Genomic DNA, 20,979 nt, shown 5'->3' on the forward strand with positions numbered 1-20,979 from the left:
AGGCTCCCTAAATCCGTTTTCCCACATGAAAATTAATTACCTCAATGTACATTTACAAAAAGAAGGTGGTACTCTGAAATCCCTACTACTGAAAATACAAAACATGGAATAAGTTAAATTGAAAAGGAGGTGGAAAACTAAGATAAAGGGCAGTGTTCGGGTAGACTGGGCCTTATATAAGGGCCTCGGATTAGTGTTAAGTTAAAAGAACAGAATATGCAGCCACTTTATTTTAATACTGAATACTGCCACAAACTCTCAAGTGTTGCGGGTCAGAGACAGACAAAGGCAGAATCATAATTTGTATGGCGATTACGGCTGCTACCTGACTCGGAGGTCTTGCCCATGGAGTTCCACCTGTCTCTACCATTCGAAAGAACCACCCTGTAGTCTGATTGATGTTGATGGGTCAATTGCTTGTCGCATGATCGATAGGCTAGATATATGCAGCTGGGCTATGCTTGTCCTACCGAACAGTTCACAACCAAATTGGCAGTAATCACAGTAGAGATTTTTATGTCAATCAGTATACTGAACTTTCAAAGTATCTAAAAATTATTCAGTGAAAACATTTAGTAGGTATCACAACAAACAAATATGAATTATGAATACTGTAGTATTTGCATTAGAGTATATTTATTGGCAATCATATGTTCGTAGAAATTGCTTAAATGCAATCAAAGAAAACAGAACATCTGTATAAAAAAGCGTGCATTATGGACTGTGTGGTTGTGTAACACTGCCACACAGAAGACCTGAGGTTTAATTTAATGCTTTCAAGGCTGGTCTGTGCACAGCATACCTTTAAAGGGTAGTAAACAAGGCATCTTAGAGTAGTACAAATATTGTCACAAAACATAAATATGTGGTTTGCAAGATCACAGTGCTTTTACAGGATTACGTATATTCTCAAGAAATTGAAGGCCATGCATTCACCACTGGCAACTGCTTAAATATAATCGGGTGAGGTAGAGACAAGCGGTGCTACCTTATATTCACTCTCTACCTAAACTCATAAGTACCCTTCACTCCATGCCAAAACCTCTTTTTACCAAACTGGCACTCAGTTACATCAGTTGAATTACATGGCAGTCAGCTACATGCAGCTATTATTCAGTGCAAAATCATACCTTCAAAATATTGCAAAGCTTAGGTTTTCCAATTAGATCAGTGTTTTTGCATGATATTTCATAACAGCATTATGGTCCTCCTCGTTTAGGTATTAACATGTTTTCAATTTTAGCTCAGATTTACACACACTTTCAGCCTTTTCCCAAAGAAACACTTTCCATTTAAGTTGAGCATACTAACGATACAAACTCAGAAACATCGCTTATATATGGGGGGGATGTGCCTTGCATTCATGACATTTGAAGTACTACCGAAATTTAGGACACTGAACCATGATTTATCATAAATCTATTACATTCCCAAAGATACACCTCAATTACATAAAACCTGATTTAATTCAGTTACTCTCCATGTTTCAAATGCACCTACAAAAAGAATCACTCAGAAGTCAACTGGAAAAACTACATTTGAGACACTGGTGCAGCCAACCCCAAAGTGCCATCAGAAAAGAAATTCTAAATAGCATGTTTTGAATTTATTTTAATAAACTATGCAAAGCTCATGTTTTTCCAGATGATCCGATTATCTCACCAAATTCAAAATCCACTCCTGAAATGCTTATGCGTCAGTACCTCGGTGAGATTATTTGAAAATGACAATCTGTACCATTACAGAGGACCTACAAAGGCGCAGCCACTCTCTTATAAGCAGCGTTATCGTTCAAGGTATATTGCTATAAGGCTAATCAAAGATGCAAAAAAGATGTAGTACTAAACGTATGAGCAGTGTTTTTGTGTGAAATACATACCTAATTCAATTCCTACATATTGTTCAAATGTTTAAAATGACTTTTTTGGTCTTTACTAACACCACTGAAATTAAATCTTACCTATTATCAGGATATGGAAGAGGTGGGCCGACTACAGGGGGCTGGACTTGGAACCCCCACCTGAGAGTGATGCCCTTCTGTCAATTTAACAGCTGGGGGTCGTTGATTGGACTCGGGTAGTTCTCTGATGGTATTGGCATGTATTCACTGTATGTATTGACCTTTCTTTGTTATTTAGTGAACGGCAGCAGCGCATTGGGGGGGGGGGTTGGTGAGGGGGAGGTGTTGATATTCCATGAAAACGTCTGACGATGTAATTATTGTTCAAAGCTGTGTGCAGCAGACTCCGGGTTACGGAGCTATGCATGTTTTGGAGTGTGCAGACGAATAAAATGTGTTTAAAAAAAAAAATCGTACCTATTAGTAGGCTTGCATAAAGTTTATCCAATAAAGGGAACACTACTGGCAAACAAAATGGTTGCTCATTCAACTGTTTAATAAAAATGTGCATAGTTAAGGGTGAGTGAGTAGCACTAGTCGCCTTAGACATCATCAATAAATGCATAAGGAGTATTGGTGAAAAAGGCTGCTATATTTTCAAGTGCACAATTGCGTTGTCTGGCCTTACCCATCAGCTCTTAAGACATCCATCTAATGTGCTGCCGCAATGATTGGGTGCAAATGTTTAGGACGTCCTCCTGGAAACAGAAAAAGAGTAAATTGTGTCCAATGATGAGCAGCAGGATCGTTAGTCAAGCAGCAGTAAAGGATAGCCCTGCCACTGTAGACTGCCACATTTCTGATGGCTTGATTCTTTCTTCTAACAAGATTTAATTCTTCAGGCACATTTTTTACACTACAAATAATAAACATCTTCAGATCAGAATTTTCCCTTGTGGACTAATTGACAAGATTTCAACCACATGAAAAATCTGCTTATTACAGTGTTATTGCAGAATTAACACAAACCATTGTTCGAATAAGTTTGGTGCTTGTGAAGACCAGTGCAGAGAAAGATTGGAGTTAAGATAAAGTCTGGTTCACTGACTAAAGCACTGCATCACATTTTATTACTGTTTAGGAGTTTGGTTTGGGCATTTGGAGACACTTCTAGTGGTGGTGCAGAGCGATCAGAGTTTGGAATCAACTGGTATACATTAGTTCATTATATTCATATTCAAATAGTGTGTCATTTTTGTAGGCACCACTTCCACTTGCAGACTGGTCTTGTTTCAAGATACCATGTGATTATCACAAATCTATGTGCAGTATACTGCATAATACTTTCTACAAGAACCAGGCGATAATTTTGCAGATAAAGGAACATATTTCTCAATGGTTGTGCATCACCAAGCAGGTTCAAGGGTGAAGCAAAACCTATGTACGATTTATCAAGTCACGCAAGGCCATCTACCGTGGCCATACATTGCTTAATAAATCTGGAGTTACCCAACTCAGTGAAAAACTCTGCGTTGCATTACTCTGCCCAAGGGAGGCGTTCCATGGGTAGAACGTGGGTGTGCCCATGCATCCACCCATGGATGTTGGCGCATTCCCAGATTTAGCATTACTGGTAGACCTGGAAATACGTCAAAACGCTATGCCTCCCCAGGTGACGCATAACGAGTACAAATATCTTTATTTTGCTTCGTTTTTTCATCTATCTATGTGTGTTGCAGTCTGCAGCACACATAGAAAGAGCAAAATGCCTCAGAGGATTGTTTTTGAGCAGGAAGGTGTCCCTTCTTACACAAAAAAATCCTGCTTACAAGGCAGGCACCCCTGCACCATGGTACAAAAAGGTGCCTCTGTTGGCGCTCGGCAGCCAAAAGAGCTCCAGTGCAATGAAAGGATAGGAATGCGCCTGTATTATGTTAAATATGGCACATTCCTGTCCTTTCACGCAGCACAGCATAGTGGCTTGCTGCGCGAAATATTGGTAAATATGGCCCAAAATGTATTTATTAAAAAAAAAAAGCCGACTTTGTTTTATGCAATTGCCCGACTACTTTCTGGACACGCCTGCGCCACAGTAATTCCATTGCCTGGAGATCACCATTCGCTGCAAACAACTCCATCAACAAGAAGATGAAGTTGTTCCTTACTCCAACAGAAAAATTACACTGATAGAACATAGCTGTTTCCCCCTGTCCAGCAACCAGGATGGACTTACTGATTGCAGTCATGCAACACAGATGGACTCACAGATCGCATTATTAATCATGGAACACAATTGGACGCTTATCTTCACATAAGCTTCTCTGAATGACAGGAACATTTATGGTCAAAGCAACATCCAAGGAATACGGGGAATAACATAGCAGCAACCAAATATGATGGCATTTAAGACTTTTTCATCAAAGTGGAATGCACCAAAAGTGTCCTATCTAGCAGTAATCTAGCTTTTAGGGTGAGCAATGGTGAGTCCCATATTCTCACCTTTGGTAGGGCACCTGTAGTAGGACAGCTTATGTCAAATCTTACTGCACGTCAGGCAGCACCATATCTACCCTTAACCTGAAGAGCCAACCTCTGTAACCTATGCTCATTAAATTACGTTTTCACTCAGCAGGCTGGAAACGGTTGCATCCAAAATGCTTCGCACTGAGGTGTGTTTGTTTGCATTATTCTTTCCTCCCTTCTGTGACTGAAGTATAAACTAACTTCGGCTCGACTAGGTAATATGTCAACATACACTCCCACTCACTCCTTGATTGTACCCATCAGATGGAACCTTATGCTCTAGGGTTCAGTGATCCATTTCCAACTTCTGTTACACAATGTACCAGTCTATATATCAAACTAGTTTGTGCTAATTAATTCATTTATATAGTGCGGCTTTTTACTCGTGAGGGTACCCAGGCGCTGTCCAAGAGCACGGGGAGACTAAGTGATTTTTCCAGAATCACAGGATGTTGAGCCGATGCCGAGACATAAACCCGGATCCCTAGCTCCCGAGTTAGCAGCTCTGGCCACTGCTAATATGCCTTTTGAATTTGGAGTTTCCATGTGAATTCTTGTAAACCAAACACCCATAGGGTGCAATCTACATGATGATGCTAAGTTTGTTTGACATATCCTAGCAGTGAATGAGCTCTGCGTTAGGCATATAGGAGAAGAACTAGCAAAGTTCACTATCTTTGGCAATCTAATAGACCTAGTTATGACACCTTGCAACAAATGAGGAAACTATTTCAAAAGTGACTAAATTATCAGTGAATAAAATGGATAGAGTAGATCCGACTAATAACACAGCAGGATTATCTAAATTCAATCAGCAAAAAACACTTCTCAATATTTATCATTGCCTAAATGTGATCTTCCTTTAGGAGCTCTGCCCTTGTTTTGTCACATACACTGTTTTCATATGGGACACTTTAAAAAAAAATCAAATTATCTTTCAGTCTTTCAGCATCTAAGAAATGTTCAATCTAATCGGTATTTTTCAGGTGGGTGTGATTTATTCACACCATCGAGCAGGCTCAGGCATTTAGAAAATCGACCTGTGCCCATGCAGTATCTGATATAGATCATGTAGCTTAGCTAGAAATATATATTAGTAAGGTAAACCATTTGTTCCTTCAGCCCCCAGTAATGCACGTGGGTGTTGGGGGTGGCTAGACATTGTTATGTGGAATAAATCTGAACAATTCTCTGATAATGCTTCCAAGCTACCTACTGCTGGCTACTTCAGGAGTGCAGGGACTGGGCCTTAGGTAAATCAGTCTCCTTTCTTGCCAAACATGGAAGATGCATAGTCTATGCTAGAAGTCGTCTGGGAGACACGTAATACTGAGTGACACACTTTGAAATGTAAATACGATCAAATCTGATTTCTGGTGGCAAAGAATAAAGATGTTCTCTCGTGTTTGCCCATTATGCACTCTTATTTTTCTGATTCTTTGGTTTGCATTTGTCTCCACAGAATATTTTCACTGAGAGATCTTGTTGCAGAGCGCTTCACAGTATAAACACAAATAGCACCAAATTAATTCCCCTAATGCCACGATCAACGTCAGCAGAAATTTCAGTGAATATCTTTGAAGATGGTTTAAAATAACAGTGCAGATTTGCACCGTGCTACCAATTACTGGGTGTAGGATTCGTGGAAAATGCACAGTTTGAATAATCAGATGTTCACTAGTGTTAATCGTTGCTGTTGCAATGGATGTTACACATAATAAAATGTTAATACTGGCATTGTTTCCATGGCAAGTTGAAATTCTTTTTGCAGACAGATTGTTCTCTAATAATCCTTCAGCTGCCATGATGGTAGACAGCAGAAATTAATTTTAAAATATCCTATCCCCAAAGAAAGCCTTTAAAACTGCGAGGAACCAGAGGTTGTTTTCTGCAGTCTTTGAACAAGAACAGAATTTTGGAGCCGAGCTTCCTCCAGAGTTAATGTCTCATCCAAAGGTTCTTGCAGAGGAGGAGATGTTGTAAGAGTAAAAGGGACATGTCCTTGGCTTCCCTGAACTTTCTCAATGAAATCTCTGATGTGACTTATCCTAAGGGAAAACAAAAAACATAAAAGGAGGTGTGAATGCAATCATATTTTTGTTTTTCTGCAATAAATAGCAATCCAGTCTTACTGGCATTACCACAGTCAGCCATATATTACGTACACAATGGCCTTTTACGCACCTTTCGTCCATCCGCTCTCTTCCTTGCCAACGGCATTGCATACTTAATGGCATATTTCCTCTATGCTCTTAAATCCCAAATGTTGCTCTTCAATATAATTACTTGTGTTTAAAATGTATATAATGCAAATCAAGCAACTGAGAATATTGTGATCAAATTGTCTTTTGAACATGCTTTATTTTAATAAAAAATTGGATGTGTAGTTTTTGAGTATGTTCCTCCCAACAAAGACCCTAGATACACACATTCAAAGCTGTGAAACGAATGGCGATCAGAGTAAGTAATGACTCACCAACACACAAGGCATTATCACTATAACTAACCTTGAAATAAAAAAGGAAAAGAGCAGGCCTAAGGTGTTTACCTATTATGCAGTAAGGGTCTGGATCTCCATACCAGCCTAGAACGATTAGCCTCTTTCCCTTATTCACTTGCACAAGGGGTGGAACAGCAATCTCTTCAAACTACACTATGGCACAGTATAACCACTTTGTTAATAGGCTCTTGAAACACAGCGCTCTTTCTGCCGTTTCTTTCTTCCCTTTTCCCCTCTAGCCTCAGTCCATTTGCTGTACTATGGTTTAAGTGATATTTAAATAACTTAATAAGTGAAGCTACTTCCTGTCTTATGCTGTAGTCATTTAAATATCATTTGTGATACAGAAATACCTTATTGTTGTAAATTAAAACTTGTAATAAAAACTCAAGTGGCACATAAGGTTACTTTATCTATGGGTAAGAACTAAGGCATCCCCTTTTAGAGAGTACAAATACCATTCTGCCTCTCGAAGAATTAAAGCTTCAATAAAGGCTATCCATTCTTCAAGATTATGTAATTTCTGATCTATATGTTGTCACTATATAAATTCACTTTAAGACTGCTAAACACATTAGGAGTTATTAAATGTTGCACATAATATATTTTTAAGGAGTTTCGCAACGCTCCAATATGCAAAACTGTGTTGCATTTTGTCCGATAATAAGCCAGAATTATAAGATGTACTCACCTATGAGAAGTATTGAACTTCTGTACAACTCTCTTGCCATCAGCTAACCAGATTTGAACATAGGTGGCAGGTTCCGAATCACTGACGTTCACTGGTGGAAGACTGTGAATTTCATCTGTCTCATCATCATTAATCCCCCCAGCAGAAATAACCCTTGGTGTAGCACTAGAATAAAAAAAAGATAGAGCAGTACGGTTTTGTTAAGATCCCCATTCCAAATGAACGTATAGAATATAAGGACAATTAGCTTTTTTAAATGATCTGCTATTTTCTGATAGACAAGAACCCAGTCCTTTTTCAAACAGAATCCTTCATAAAAGTTGACCATCAGACACATTAAAATACTATGACAGAATGACATAGATGCAAGGCTTTTTGAACCTATATTCACTTGTTACGACAGACCTATATGTCTACACTCTTTATTTCTTTGTAATACTGCTCAGTGGTCTGAACACCGACCGTAGAGGTGTGTATGCACCTACATGCCGCTCAGAGCAGGATAGCTAACTGAATGAACTGGCCTACAATAGTGAACTGTTTGACATGAAAAAGACAAGTTTGAACCCCAGCAAGGACATCAGAGCCTTTTAGCCTTTAATTTGTTAGAGGTACTACAATAGCATCAGTCGTTATGAGCACTCTGTGATTCAGGTAAATTAGTGTTACATAAAAGAGCTGCTAATTATTGGCTTTTATTTCAAGTATCTGAATTAGAATTCAGCAGACACTACCTACATTGTAAAGGAAATGAACCCAAATGTCTCTGAACCTAAACGACTCTCTTATTTGGTAACACATTTTCTTAAGTTTGCATTGACTTCACAACTCCCTTAAATACTAAAGTTACCTTTATAGTGACTTATAGATTTAGGCAATAGGCTCTTTCTCATTAACTTTGCAGGGACCCTACCTCCAAACAACAGAAACAAGTACTTAAGACCTAATAAGTTAGTGCCACCACCATGCACCCATGTCTGTGCTGTATGCAGGATGCCCCCCTTTCTGTGTGTATGCATGTCCACATTGGTTCAGTGTTTGGTGGTGTGTATTTGACCAATGGGTAGGGAAGGATGCCCCCTCCCAACCCCCAGCCATCCTTCCTCTTTAATTGCTATTTTCGCTGGTGTTTCTCCTGGCTGTGTCAGGTCAGCTGTGTTTTCACCCTTACGAAATAAACGTACAGAAGAACCTTACATCTTGCTTGTAAAACTATTATCATAACTCCAGTATTTCTCAATGCCAGTAGAGCTTCTAATGTTTAATAGACTTTTCCACTATCACTCATCCTTTAATCTGTTTTGGGCAGCTCCATTTCACTAAGGGACAAGTAAATTACCTTTGGTAATGCCATTTCTGGTGTACACTTTCTCTACCCACAGATTCCTCTCGAATTTCCTGGCGTCAGACTGGATCCTCATTTTCTCCAGCAATTGCTCCTGTGCGTCAGTAGGTGGCGCCATCATACTTCATGGTAGTGTCATCTCACCAAGGCAAGTGACTGCCCAATCCCTGATATAGCTGCCAACCCTGTGCACTCGCGTCAGTTTAAACTTGAACTCGTTCACACACTCAGTTGGGGAGTAAAAGATTCAAAAAAGAAATAGTTTACAGAATCGAACATGGTTACAGATGAGATTTCTGGTTGGCTAGGGTATGCACCTAAACCAGCAGAACCCACCACTCTATTCCGGGCAAGGGAGTTACACACTGAAGATAACCCCTTATCACCCCCTTGGTAACTTGGCAGGGCAGTCAGGCTTATCCCATAGGCAATGCGTAAAAAGTATGCGTTACACACTCATACAGAAGTGACACACTAGGCATACCACAAAAGAGACTCCACAAAAGGTTATATAGAAATTTATTTCGTATTACCTACCACCGTACAAGTCAGAGGCCACCGAAGTCATCTGCGGCGTCCCTCAAGGATCCTCGTTGAGTCCCACCCTCTTCAACGTCTACATGAGCCCCCTCGCAGCCATCGCACGCCAACACAACCTCAACATAATCTCCTACGCCGACGACACCCAGCTGATTCTCTCCCTGACCAACGACCCCGCCGCCGCCAGAGCCAACCTACACGAAGGGATGAAAGATGTAGCCGAGTGGATGACGACCAGCCGCCTGAAGCTGAACTCAGACAAGACGGAGGTCCTCATCCTGGGCTCCTCGCCCTCCGCCTGGGACGACTCCTGGTGGCCCCCAGCCCTGGGCACCGCACCCAAACCGACGGACCACGCACGCAACCTGGGCTTCATCCTGGACTCCTCCCTCTCCATGACCAGACAAGTCAACGCCGTCTCCTCGTCATGCTTCAACATCCTGCGCATGCTACGGAAGATCTTCTGGTGGATCCCCACCGAGACCAGGAAGACGGTCACCCAGGCCCTCGTCACCAGCCGACTGGACTACGGCAACGCCCTCTACGCCGGAACCACCGCCAAGCTCCAGAAGAGACTCCAGCGGATCCAGAACGCCTCAGCCAGACTCATCCTCGACATCCCACGAAACAGCCACATCTCCGGACATCTGAGAGACCTGCACTGGCTCCCCGTCAACAAAAGAATCACCTTCCGTCTCCTCACCCACGCACACAAAGCCCTACACGACCAAGGCCCGAGCTACCTCAACAACCGAATCAACTTCTACGCTCCCAAGCGCCACCTCAGATCAACCAGCCACGCCCTCGCCGCCGTCCCCCGCATCCGAAGAGCGACAACAGAAGGAAGGTCCTTCTCCTACCTGGCCGCCAAGACCTGGAACTCCCTCCCGACCGACCTGCGCCTGACCCAAGACCACCTCTCCTTCAGGAAGAAGCTCAAGACCTGGCTGTTCGAGCAGTAACGGCACCCCCCCCCCCCCCCCTTGCGCCTTGAGACCCTACGGGTGAGTAGTGCGCTCTATAAATGTCTTGATTGATTGATTGATTGATTATTATCCATAAAACACATTAGATCACAATCGCATATCACTGCGCCATCAGGCACTTGTCATGACTTCACCGGTATTACATAACAAACCACTTTGCCAATTGGGCAGTTGTCATAAACATCACAGTGAGGGCGACCAGTAACTACTGGTAGGGTCACACAGGGGTGTGGAAATTATTAAAATATCTACTTGTCCATGGGGCAAGTTGCTTCATAAATCTACTTGTCCTTTAACAAAATCCACTTGTCCCTTTGGTGCCATGTGGTTCGGCGACAAATTATGGCAGCGGTCTCATTATATAAGAGCTTATATAGCCTCTCTGATTATGCCAGTGCTCATACCATAGTGGTTCTTGAATGCTGGCAATCCCTTTATGTTGACACTTTTCTACAGATCTACATACTGGGACTGAAGGTAGTGGTAAGCAATGGTTCCAGGGTTGGAATGCCCTTTAAGTCTGTGCAAATCTACTAACTTGCATGTTTTAAGGGTTTTCAACTAACTACTCTTCTCTAATATTTTCCAATACTGAGAAATGTTGGAAATTTACTCCTGACAATGGCAGACGTAAACCTTCTTCCTGAGTTGGGGGAAAAAAGTGGTTGATGGGAAAATGACCTTGGAAACACTTGGGTTTTCGCATGAGCAAATCTACACATGCATATTTGCTTATGATAAACTGCAGTTCACAAATATTTTCCAGGAGTACATTTCTTGCCCTAATTCTATAAATTCTTGTAAATTCACAAAGCCATATAGCTGCACTTCATGCAAGGACATATACCACGGGTGCACTTTGAGACTTTCTTTAATAATAGGGCCCCTAATTTGGTCTGGCGTTAACTCACAACCTTTTGTGTTCATTAAAATTCTCTCTCCCCCTCTCTGTAGCGGCTGGATTCACTGTGAGTGACGGCATTAAGCTCTTTCACATGGAGTATATTTTCACACAAAGTAGTTTAGTTCAGTGGCTGTAACTAATGTTGCAGTGTGTGCTTTTTTTAGACAAATTTTTTTGTGCTTTTGCCAATGTTTGTTATAATGGTGAGGGCCCGGCAGCTCTCACATCAAGAAGGCTTTACAACCATGCCAAAACAAGTCACGTATTGGCAAAATTAAAAAGCTGACACTAATTTCAGACCTACTGGCTTTGCCAATGCTTGTTTATTTTTGTTTCTCATAATCTTATTGAAACTGGTTACACTGATTTTCCAATATGAATATTTTTGCGAAATACTAGCATGCATCAACACATTTTACTAAATGATGCTGCAAAGAAACGGTACCTGAAATTTCACGGTAGTTTAGCAAAATGTATTTGTTTCCTACTTTCAGTTTTTTTAGGAACATTTTATATTGAAAGCAAAGAGTCATTAATCTTGCTCTCAAGCTTCTGCAAATATTTGCATCTAATCAGAGAGCATCTGGGAGCATTATGCATAGCTCATATTGCTAAACTTTGAAGCAGTGAGTACACATTTTTATACTGTAACCACTGTCAGTAGCGCAGTCAGAACTTACATTTACTTAGGGCGCTTACCCTAATAATAAAGGCTTTCAATTAATGAACCATAAATACAAGTTTGAACAGCATTAACATAGGCACACAAATAATAACTTGACTTCAGGCTGTGCCCTTCCCTGGCCCTTAATGTGCTCCTGCAAACTGGCAGCCAAAGGGTTTGTGCTGCAGGGGGTTGGGTCTACTTGTCCCAAGGACAAAATGCACATTAAAACTTGTTGCCCTTGACCCCAAACAATATGTCCTGGGAGTCGGGCTATAGGAATTCCACATCCCTGGTCACACGTAGTATAAATCATTATGCATAGACATCAGCAGGGCACTATAGTCAATATTTAGTGCACACACTAGGAAATCACTTTACTGTGAATATCCCTGCACCAGGCAACTTTACATCAGGGCACAACACCTATACATTTTCCAGATGTCCACATCCCATTGGTTAGGACAACAATAAGAGAGGCCCCTGCGCTCCTACGACAAGGCCAGCAGCATGTACAAATTGTATATGTAGTCACAATTTAACAGGTATGCACATTACCACTAGCGCCTGCAACGCTGTACAGAAGCAGTGGCAGGCACGGCTTCACTCTCGGTGAAGCAGCCACAGTATTCCTTCTGAATGCGGGCTCCAGTCTCAGGCTCACCTTTGCGAGGTCGCCCAGGAGTATGTGTCACCAAGTAGGTATCGTCACTAGCAACCCCCCACGATCATGCGGAGCAGCCATTGTCACCAGCATGGTAGCCCTGTCTCCCTAACGGGAAATTCACAGTGGGAGCGGCCCGCCAACTCGTGGTGCCATTCTTGCTCCCCGACTCACCTCTGTGAGTTACTGGCAGGCAACGGGAGGACTCTGATCGGGCCAGACGGGCCAGGAAAGCACAGAGGTAAGTCTCCCTACGCTACTTTTTTGGCACACTTTCGGGAACTCTCAGGCTCCCGCGAAGACAGCAGGACTCTGCCCAGAAGTGAGAGGGGCAGTGCAGCAGTTTTATTTTCCTCACACTATCGGTGCTCGAAGCAGGACACCCCGCAGAACCACACAGGCAGATAGCGCTGCCGGCACACACAATCGCTCTTCATGCACTTAGTCTCAGCATCCGGGAATAACTGGTAGTGTTCCACAAGTACCTTCGACCAACCACAACAGCACTCACCAGGTGCTATATTTATCCAAGATAAAAGGGTCCGCCAGCCCGGTGCTGGGTAGAAGGCCAGCACAAGGGTTTCCCAGGGCAGCGCTGCAGTTCTTCTAGCTAAAAAGGCAGCAGGTCAGCTGCCCAGAGGAGTAAAGTCCCAAGGCGGTTCCTCCTGGCTGTCCTCTGGCCAGGTGCAGTCCAAGCAGCGTCTTCCCTCCTTTACATTGGATCACAGCCCCTTTACTTACAGTCCAAATGTCTTTGTGCTGGGGTCACTTAAAATACATCTACAAGTGCACAACACCCCCCATTCACAGTCTAAACCTTGGCCACAGACACACCACAGGGGGACGGAGCCAGCATTGTAGAAGGCAAGCACAGCCCTATTCAGGTACAACTCCTCCCACCACTCCAAATGCAGACCAGGTCTATTCAGGTGCAAGGGACAACTTCTCCCGCTACTCTACATACAGCCAAGGTCTATTCAGCCTAGCGCTGAGTCACCCAGGCAGGGCAGGACGCACCTAAACTCCACCACCCCCCTCCGCACACCCCTTCCAAAAGCCTGGCTGGAGTCTAATCACATCCTCTCTCCGCTGTCAGTCAGAACCAGGTGGTCAATACACATCCAGACAGGGCACAAAGACACATAGCACACACATGCCCACTTCTAAAAGTGGCATTTCTAAAATAGTAATAATAAATCTGCTTTAACCAATAAGCAGGATTTATCACTTCTATTCCAAACATACCAAACATGGTAGCGATACCCCTCTCATGTCAGGAATTACCACTGAAGCACATACCAGGGAATACCCCATGCAAACCTATGAGAGGGCAGCCTCATAGCAGTGAGAAACCAAATAGGCTGTTTATCACTACCAGGGCATGCCACACAATTAAGGCACATGTCCTTCCTTTCACCTACACCGCACCCTGCTAGCTAGGGCCTACCTTAGGGGAGACTGATATGTAGTAAAAGGGGAGTTGCAGACGTGGCAATCACTTTATATGCCATGTTACAGCGACAGCAAACCGCGCGCAGGACCTGCAGTAGCAGAGGCCTGAGACAGGTTTGAAAGGCTACTTAGGTGGGTGGCGGAATCAGCGCTGCAAGCCCACGAGTAGCATTTAATTTACTGGCCCTGGATGTATGGGATACCACTGTACAAGGGACTCGCAGGTAAATTAAATATAGCAAACCGGTGTAGACCAATCTTACCAAGTTTACAAGAGAGAGCATATGCACTTTAGCACTGATCAGCAGTGATAAAGTGCCCAGTCATAAAACCACCAGCAGCAGGTCAAAATAAATAGAGGAGGAAGAGGGGGCATGGCCGAGCGCGATCAGGATGGGCCGCGTAAAATGTGAGCTCCGCCGCCCGTAAGCCCCCAAAACTATCCTGGTTGCCCATCCGTCAGTCCAGCACACATTTCTTTGCAACGGAAAGGACTGAGAACCCGGCTTGCCTGCTCCGGTGTTGACAGACCCTTCCATCGGGGAGTTACGGCAATCAGCGGATGCGGGCCTAGACGGGGCCTCGAAGCCGGGGCCCACAGAACTCACGCTGGCCCAGCTGGTGCGACTTCCGGCCTGCCGAGATAACAGAACTGTGGCCTCTCCGGCCGGCTGCCCGCCGTCGCACCGGTAGCCCAGATCGGGGCTGTGGCGGAGGGGGACGGACGGTGGAAAGGAGTTGAGGCGGCCGCGATTTCCTGCGTGCGGGCCGGGAGCCAGGGAAGGTCAGGCAAGTGCAACTTGGGACACCGATTTCCCCCCCCCCCCACCTCACCCCCTCCAGTATCGGCGCAGACTTATGGTACAATAAAGAACTTTGACCAGAATTTACACCCTAACCTGAGGCTGATGAAACCGTGCAGCATGACTGAGAAGTGAGAGGGTGAGACTTCCCTTCTTACGTTGGTGTCTTTTGGTGCACTTTAAAGGGAGTGGAGTGGTGGGCCTCGAAAGGGCGGCAACGTTGGCTTGATTAAACTGTCTGGTGGGAGCACACCCTCCTCCTCTCTCCTGTGCTTGATTGTCTAAGCTGCCAGGGACGGTTGTTTTAGCCTTGGACTCGCTGGTAACAGCCAGGCTGGAAGCTGTGGCATGTAACTATCTGGAGACGGTGAACTGGATGTGAGCCCCGAGACGACCAGCTTACTACTAGGGGGGACTGAACCCACTTGCATTGCGTTGAGAGAGGTCCTTGTTGGATGGGGGAATAATAAAGAGCACTGTATTGGTGATGTCTCATGCCGGTGTGGCGCATTGAGGACAGACTCACTGACACTGGCCCTCTGAAATCCTTCGGGGTTCGTGACCGGGTTGTTGGCCCTGTACTTGGCGCACTGCACACGTGGAGGCTACTAGGCCGACCCTGTCTGTTTGCCACTAGCTTAACCACTTGGATGCTCATGACAAGGTCAGCTCGTCATGCAGTACACTGGAGCTGTGCTAAACACGAGCTGACCTTGTCATGAACAATGGGAAATCCATAAGTCCAGCACCCAGCGGGAATTGCCTTAGCATTGAAGGTGTTAATCCTGCTGTGGACGGTAGGATGGATCGCGGAAAAGGCCCTGGTGCCAAGAACTCAAAGGCAGTCCAAGCTAATAAGCTTGATCGGTATACGGTCACTAAAGAGACGCAGCGGGGAAGATTATCTGAGGAGACGGTGAAGGGGAACCCGAGTGAGGAGGAGCCAGAGCTTTCCCTGAAAGAGGTGATGGAAACCATCACAGGGGTGAAAACCTCGCTGGAACATAAAAAGTATTCCATGACCATAGACATTAATCTTATTAGGGCCGATATGGGGAAACTTAATGAGAAAGTCAAGCAAGTGGAACTAACTGTTACTAGCTTGGTGGGGAACGTCTTGCAGTTACAAAAAGAAGTCCGAGAGTTGCAGACCTCCCGTAACTCAGTTGACCTTAAACTGGATGATTACGAGGGCCGCCTCCGCCGTAACAACCTCCGCATCTTGGATGTGCCGAAAGGTCAGAGGGGCAGGCCCCTGACCTATTTGTAGAAGACCTCATCCTCATGCACTTAAAACCGAAGGGCCCCACTACGTTTTCGTGATAGAACGGGCTCACAGGGTCCCGGGCGGCAGTCCCAGACCGGGCGCTCCCCCGCAGCCTATGTTGGCCCGAGTCCTCAACTACCGCGACAGAGATGTGATCCTCCAGAGCTCGAGAGCCAACGCCCCGCTCAGGTATGAAAATGCTACTAATCTCCCTGTTCCCAGACTTCACACAGATGTGATCCTCCAGCGCTCGAGAGCCAACGCCCCGCTCAGGTATGAAAATGCTACTATCTCCCTGTTCCCAATCTTCACACAAAGAGTGCAAAAGCAGAGGAGATCCTTTATGGCGGTGAAGCGAGACTTAAGGGAACGGGGCCTGAAATACTTAATGATGTTCCCGGCCCGTCTCAGAGTTGAAGTAGAAGGTCGAGCATGGTTCTTTGATCAACCGGAGGCGGTGATGGAGTGGCTCGAATATCAGAGCTCGGGCCCGACTAACCGAGGTGATGATGATAATGCGGACAGTCAGCCTCCCTGAAGCTGAGGCCTGTTGAACACTAAACCAGCCCACAATGGGGACTTTGGATGGTGGGGGGACTGGGATGATGAGACACTGGGGCGAGGGTGATAGGGGTGCAAGGTGTTTTTTTTTTTTTGTAAGACCTTTATTGACCTTTGATAAACATACATGGCCATGAGCCTACAACCCTGGGGCCGGCTGCGAGGTTTAGAATTGATTGATGTTGGATTTACGCAGCCCTTCAGCCGACAACGCTAGGTCCGGCGGCGTAACGCATTATATTAAGTCTTACAGTTTATGATACTTTTGTAGATGACAACAATAAACAAATAACCATAACTTAGACACCTAAGATATAGACCATTACAATTAAGTTGTTCTAACATTGCAAACCTTTCGATTCCTGTCCTGTATTTTCTGACTGGGCAGTATGGCACATTACCCTCCCAACATCAGCCTTTACATCGCATCAATCATAGTCAAATCATTCACGCGTGTTTGTCTCCAGTGCACTCATGTAGTCCGTGAAGTAACTCCAAATATCCTTGGGCCTAGATTTCGCTGGAAGCTCTTCCTCATATGTTAATAACTTATCTCTACAGCTGGATACGTCCTTCAGCCATCTAGATGCCTGTGGTACTTTCCTACTGTGCCAGCATTGCGCAATCTGCCGTTTGGCCAACAGTAGGGATATCACACAAAATTTACGCCTGGGGGCTTTGAGTTGCGGTACGATTCCCAGTAGGCATGATCTTATTGTGCATTCTACCTCTACCTCTATCATAGTAGAGAGCGTATCGGTGATTTCCGCCCAATATTCCTGCACCTTAAGGCAAGACCAGGCTAAGTGTATGAAATCTGCGCCTTCTCTACCACATCTCTTACACCTGTCTTCGTCCTGTAGGCCAAATTTAAGCATACGTGCAGGCGTGTAGTATGCTTGATGCATGAACTTATAATTCTAAGGTTGCCATTAGGAGTGAGTATTTGTGTTAATGCGCACGTTTGCTGCCATTCTTGATCTGTCAATGGATCTACTAATACCATGTCCCATCTTGCTTTAGCCTTGTCAGTGGTGTGTGATATTTCAGCCTGCGCTGTGGTGTATAGCCTTGACACTAAGTGCGATAGATCTTGGGTCGTAATGATCATCTGTAGCGTGTGCAGACTTTCAGGTTCGTCGGGGAATGTAGGATAGAGTTTTTTCAGAGCGCGTTTCAATCTGTAATATGTGAAGCGGAACATGGGCGACTTATTTCGGATATATGTTAGGTTCTCAATGTCTAGGAATGTGCCCTCATGGAACAGGTCCCCCATTCTAACTATGCCTGCTCGTTGCAGTAGTGACATGCCCACTTTTTCACCTGTTACTGACAACGCTTGATGGTGATGCAATGGCATTGCAGGTGCATATAACGGGGTTTTATGTGCCAGTTGTCCCAGTTTCCTCCAGGCTTTGACTGTGGTGTCTATAGTGTTGATGTCCTGGGCATGAAGGGGCTGCCTGACATGAGACAGGATTGCTGTCAATGGGACTGGCTCCGCATCTCCCTCTTCGATGGCAGTATGGGTGAGGTATGGTATTTCATGGTACCAATAAGCAGCGTATTGCGCCTGAGCACATAAATAATATAATAGAAAATCTGGCACCCGAAGCCTCCACGGATATATGGAAGAGTCAGTGTTTGAAGATCTACGCGAGCCTCTTTGCCTGCCCATATAAGCTTCAGTACAAGCGACTTTATGCGGCGGAAGACCTCTCCAGGGGTTGTGATAGGGATGTTATTAAAAAGGTACAACAGTTTAGGTAACACATTCATTTTTACGATCGCTATGCGATCTGCCAAAGACAATGGCAGTTGTATCCAACGTTGTACCTTGTCTTCCAATTTGGAGATCGCTGTTCCATAGTTCGATCTTATCACCACCGCAGGGTCTCTATGGTACATCACACCCAGATATCGTATGGGATCTTGCTGCCATTCCAGTGGATACTCAATGTCAACGGGAGTCGTTGCATCCGTTAGAGGGATAATGGAGGATTTGGACCAGTTTATGGCCAATCCCGAGTGACCTCCAAATTTGATGTACTCTCTGAGCAGACTATTTAGGTGCGTGTCAGGATCTCGAACGTATAGCAGCATGTCATCTGCGTATAGCGAGATATGAAGCGGACTGGAATTGAACAGCAGAGCCGGTGATTTGTAGTTTTGTCTTATCAGGCAGACCAATGGTTTGAGTGCCAGCCGAAAAGCAAGGGCGATAGAGGGCATCCTTGTCTCGTGCCTCGCTCTATATTAAAGATGTCGGATACGTACCCATTCACACGAACCCGGGCGCACGGTTTGGTGTATATCAACGATACCCATTGTACGAATCGTTTGGGGAAACCCATTCTGTTCAAAATGGTAATCGGATAACTCCATTCAATTAAATCGAAAGCCTTGGCGGCATCGAGCATGACTGCCGCTGCTTTCATGGAAGGCTGGAGATAGTGCGAAAGGGCAAACAGTGACCTGGTGTTGTGGGATGTTGCCCTTGTAGGGATAAAACCTGCCTGGTCTGGGAGGACCAGTTTCGTCATCAGTGGAGTCAGCCGAACCGCCCACAATTTCGCGAGTATTTTGGAGTCCGCGTTGATAAGCGATAACGGTCTGTAAGAGTCGCACACTTCCGGGTCTTTGGAGGGTTTTAAAAGGGCGATTATCACAGCCTCTCGGAGAGTGGGGGGTAACTCCGTCTGTTCGAAAGACGCACCGTACATTTCCACCATGTAAGGTGCAAGGACATCCGCGTATTGTTTATAAAATTAATTTGTGTACCCGTCGGGGCCAGGTGCCTTCCCGTTTGGAAGTGATTTGATCACATCAGTCGCCTCCTCCACCGTAATAGGCAGTGCCAACCATTCTCTCTGGCCATCCGACAGCCAGCCTATTGCCACATCATTCAGGTATCTGAGGATCTCCTCCTCCGACTTTATTGGCTGTGATTTGTATAGTGTCCCATACGTGTCAACAAAACTATTCAGAATGTCTGTAGCCTGTGTCTGTAGTGTACCATCCCCTGACTTGATGCGCAGTATAGCCGTGTGTCCCTTGCCCTCGCAAATTTTGTTCGCAAGTACGCCGCCAGGTCTACCTCCCTCACCGAAAGATCTGGCCGTGTGTTTCCGATCTAGGTATTTTATTTCATCTTCGACAAATGTTTGATGTTCTGTGTGCATTTGACGTAGTTCTCCCAGTAGGGCAACATCCTGAGTGGACTCCAGCTCCTTCATGCGTGTTTCGCAGCGCTTTATTTGCTGTCTGATGTCCTTCAATATGCCTATTGTGGTGCTTATGCACACGCCTCTTATCGTGGCCTTAAAGGCCTCCCACAGTAGGCCTGGATCCTCGACCACTAGTGCATTTATCTGAAAGTATTCCTTAATCGCTGTATTGATGGTGTCAGCGTAAACAGTGTCAGTTAGAGCACGGGAGTTGAACCTCCAGTGAAACGGGGGTGGTGTGTAGTTCGGTATCGTGAGTTTTAGCAATACAGGGTTATGATCTGACAGTGTTCTCGGTAGGACGCTCAGATCCCATGTCCACAATGTAATGCTATCTGTACCTAACCAATAGTCTAGGCGCGACCAACTATGGTGGATCGCTGAAATGTGAGTGGAACCCGGTGTGTGAGCGTGTCTGTGCCTCCATATATCTGTTAACGACAGGTCCGTCAGCATATGATCTAATTTCTCCCTAGCCTGCTTGTGCTGTTCTGATGAGTGTACGGAACGATCCACCCCATCCACCCTAGTCACGTTCCAGTCTCCCCCACATATGATGTGTGTGTTTGTGAATGTCTGTAAATGTCCCCACACTTATTGAAAAAATTCGGGTGCATCCACGTTCGGACCGTACACGTTAAGGAGCGTTATTCGTTGCCCACGTAATGCACCGGACACTATAACATATCTCCCACTAGGGTCCTGTATCACCCTATGTACCGTCAAGTTCACTCCCTTCCGGATCAGTGTGATCACACATCTCGAATAAGAGGAGTACGTAGCAGTGTAGGACGATTCCGCCCAGCGTTTGCCTATATGCTGATGTGTGTTAGGCGCAATGTGTGTCTCCTGCAGTACAGCCACATCTATATCCCATCTGTTTAAAGAGGCAAACACCTGTCTTATTTTCTTTGGTTGTGTAAAGCCTCTGATATTCCACGTTAGGAAATTTAAGTGTGCTCTGCCTGTATTTCTACTTTCCTGCGTCATTGAGAAGGCCATACAGTACATG

General features: G+C 44.9%; 1 protein-coding gene across 2 annotated transcripts in view; it reads right to left on the reverse strand.

The window, feature by feature from the left end:
* Positions 1-619: 619 nt before the first annotated feature.
* The window catches only part of UBXN2A (UBX domain protein 2A), a 187,529-nt gene continuing 167,169 nt past the window's right edge, over positions 620-20,979 (reverse strand). Inside the window, exons 6-7 of one of the 2 annotated variants that reach the window (XM_078647711.1) lie at positions 7,555-7,719; positions 620-6,411 (exon numbers count right to left, since the gene is read on the reverse strand). In XM_078647711.1, the coding sequence (XP_078503837.1) occupies positions 6,222-6,411; positions 7,555-7,719 (355 nt within the window). In that variant the 3' untranslated portion in view covers positions 620-6,221. The remainder of the gene's footprint in view (positions 6,412-7,554; positions 7,720-20,979) is intronic. The other variant, XM_078647712.1, reaches the window with a different exon arrangement.

Source organism: Lissotriton helveticus, chromosome 6, assembly GCF_964261635.1.
Source record: "Lissotriton helveticus chromosome 6, aLisHel1.1, whole genome shotgun sequence".
NCBI lineage: Eukaryota > Metazoa > Chordata > Amphibia > Caudata > Salamandridae > Lissotriton > Lissotriton helveticus.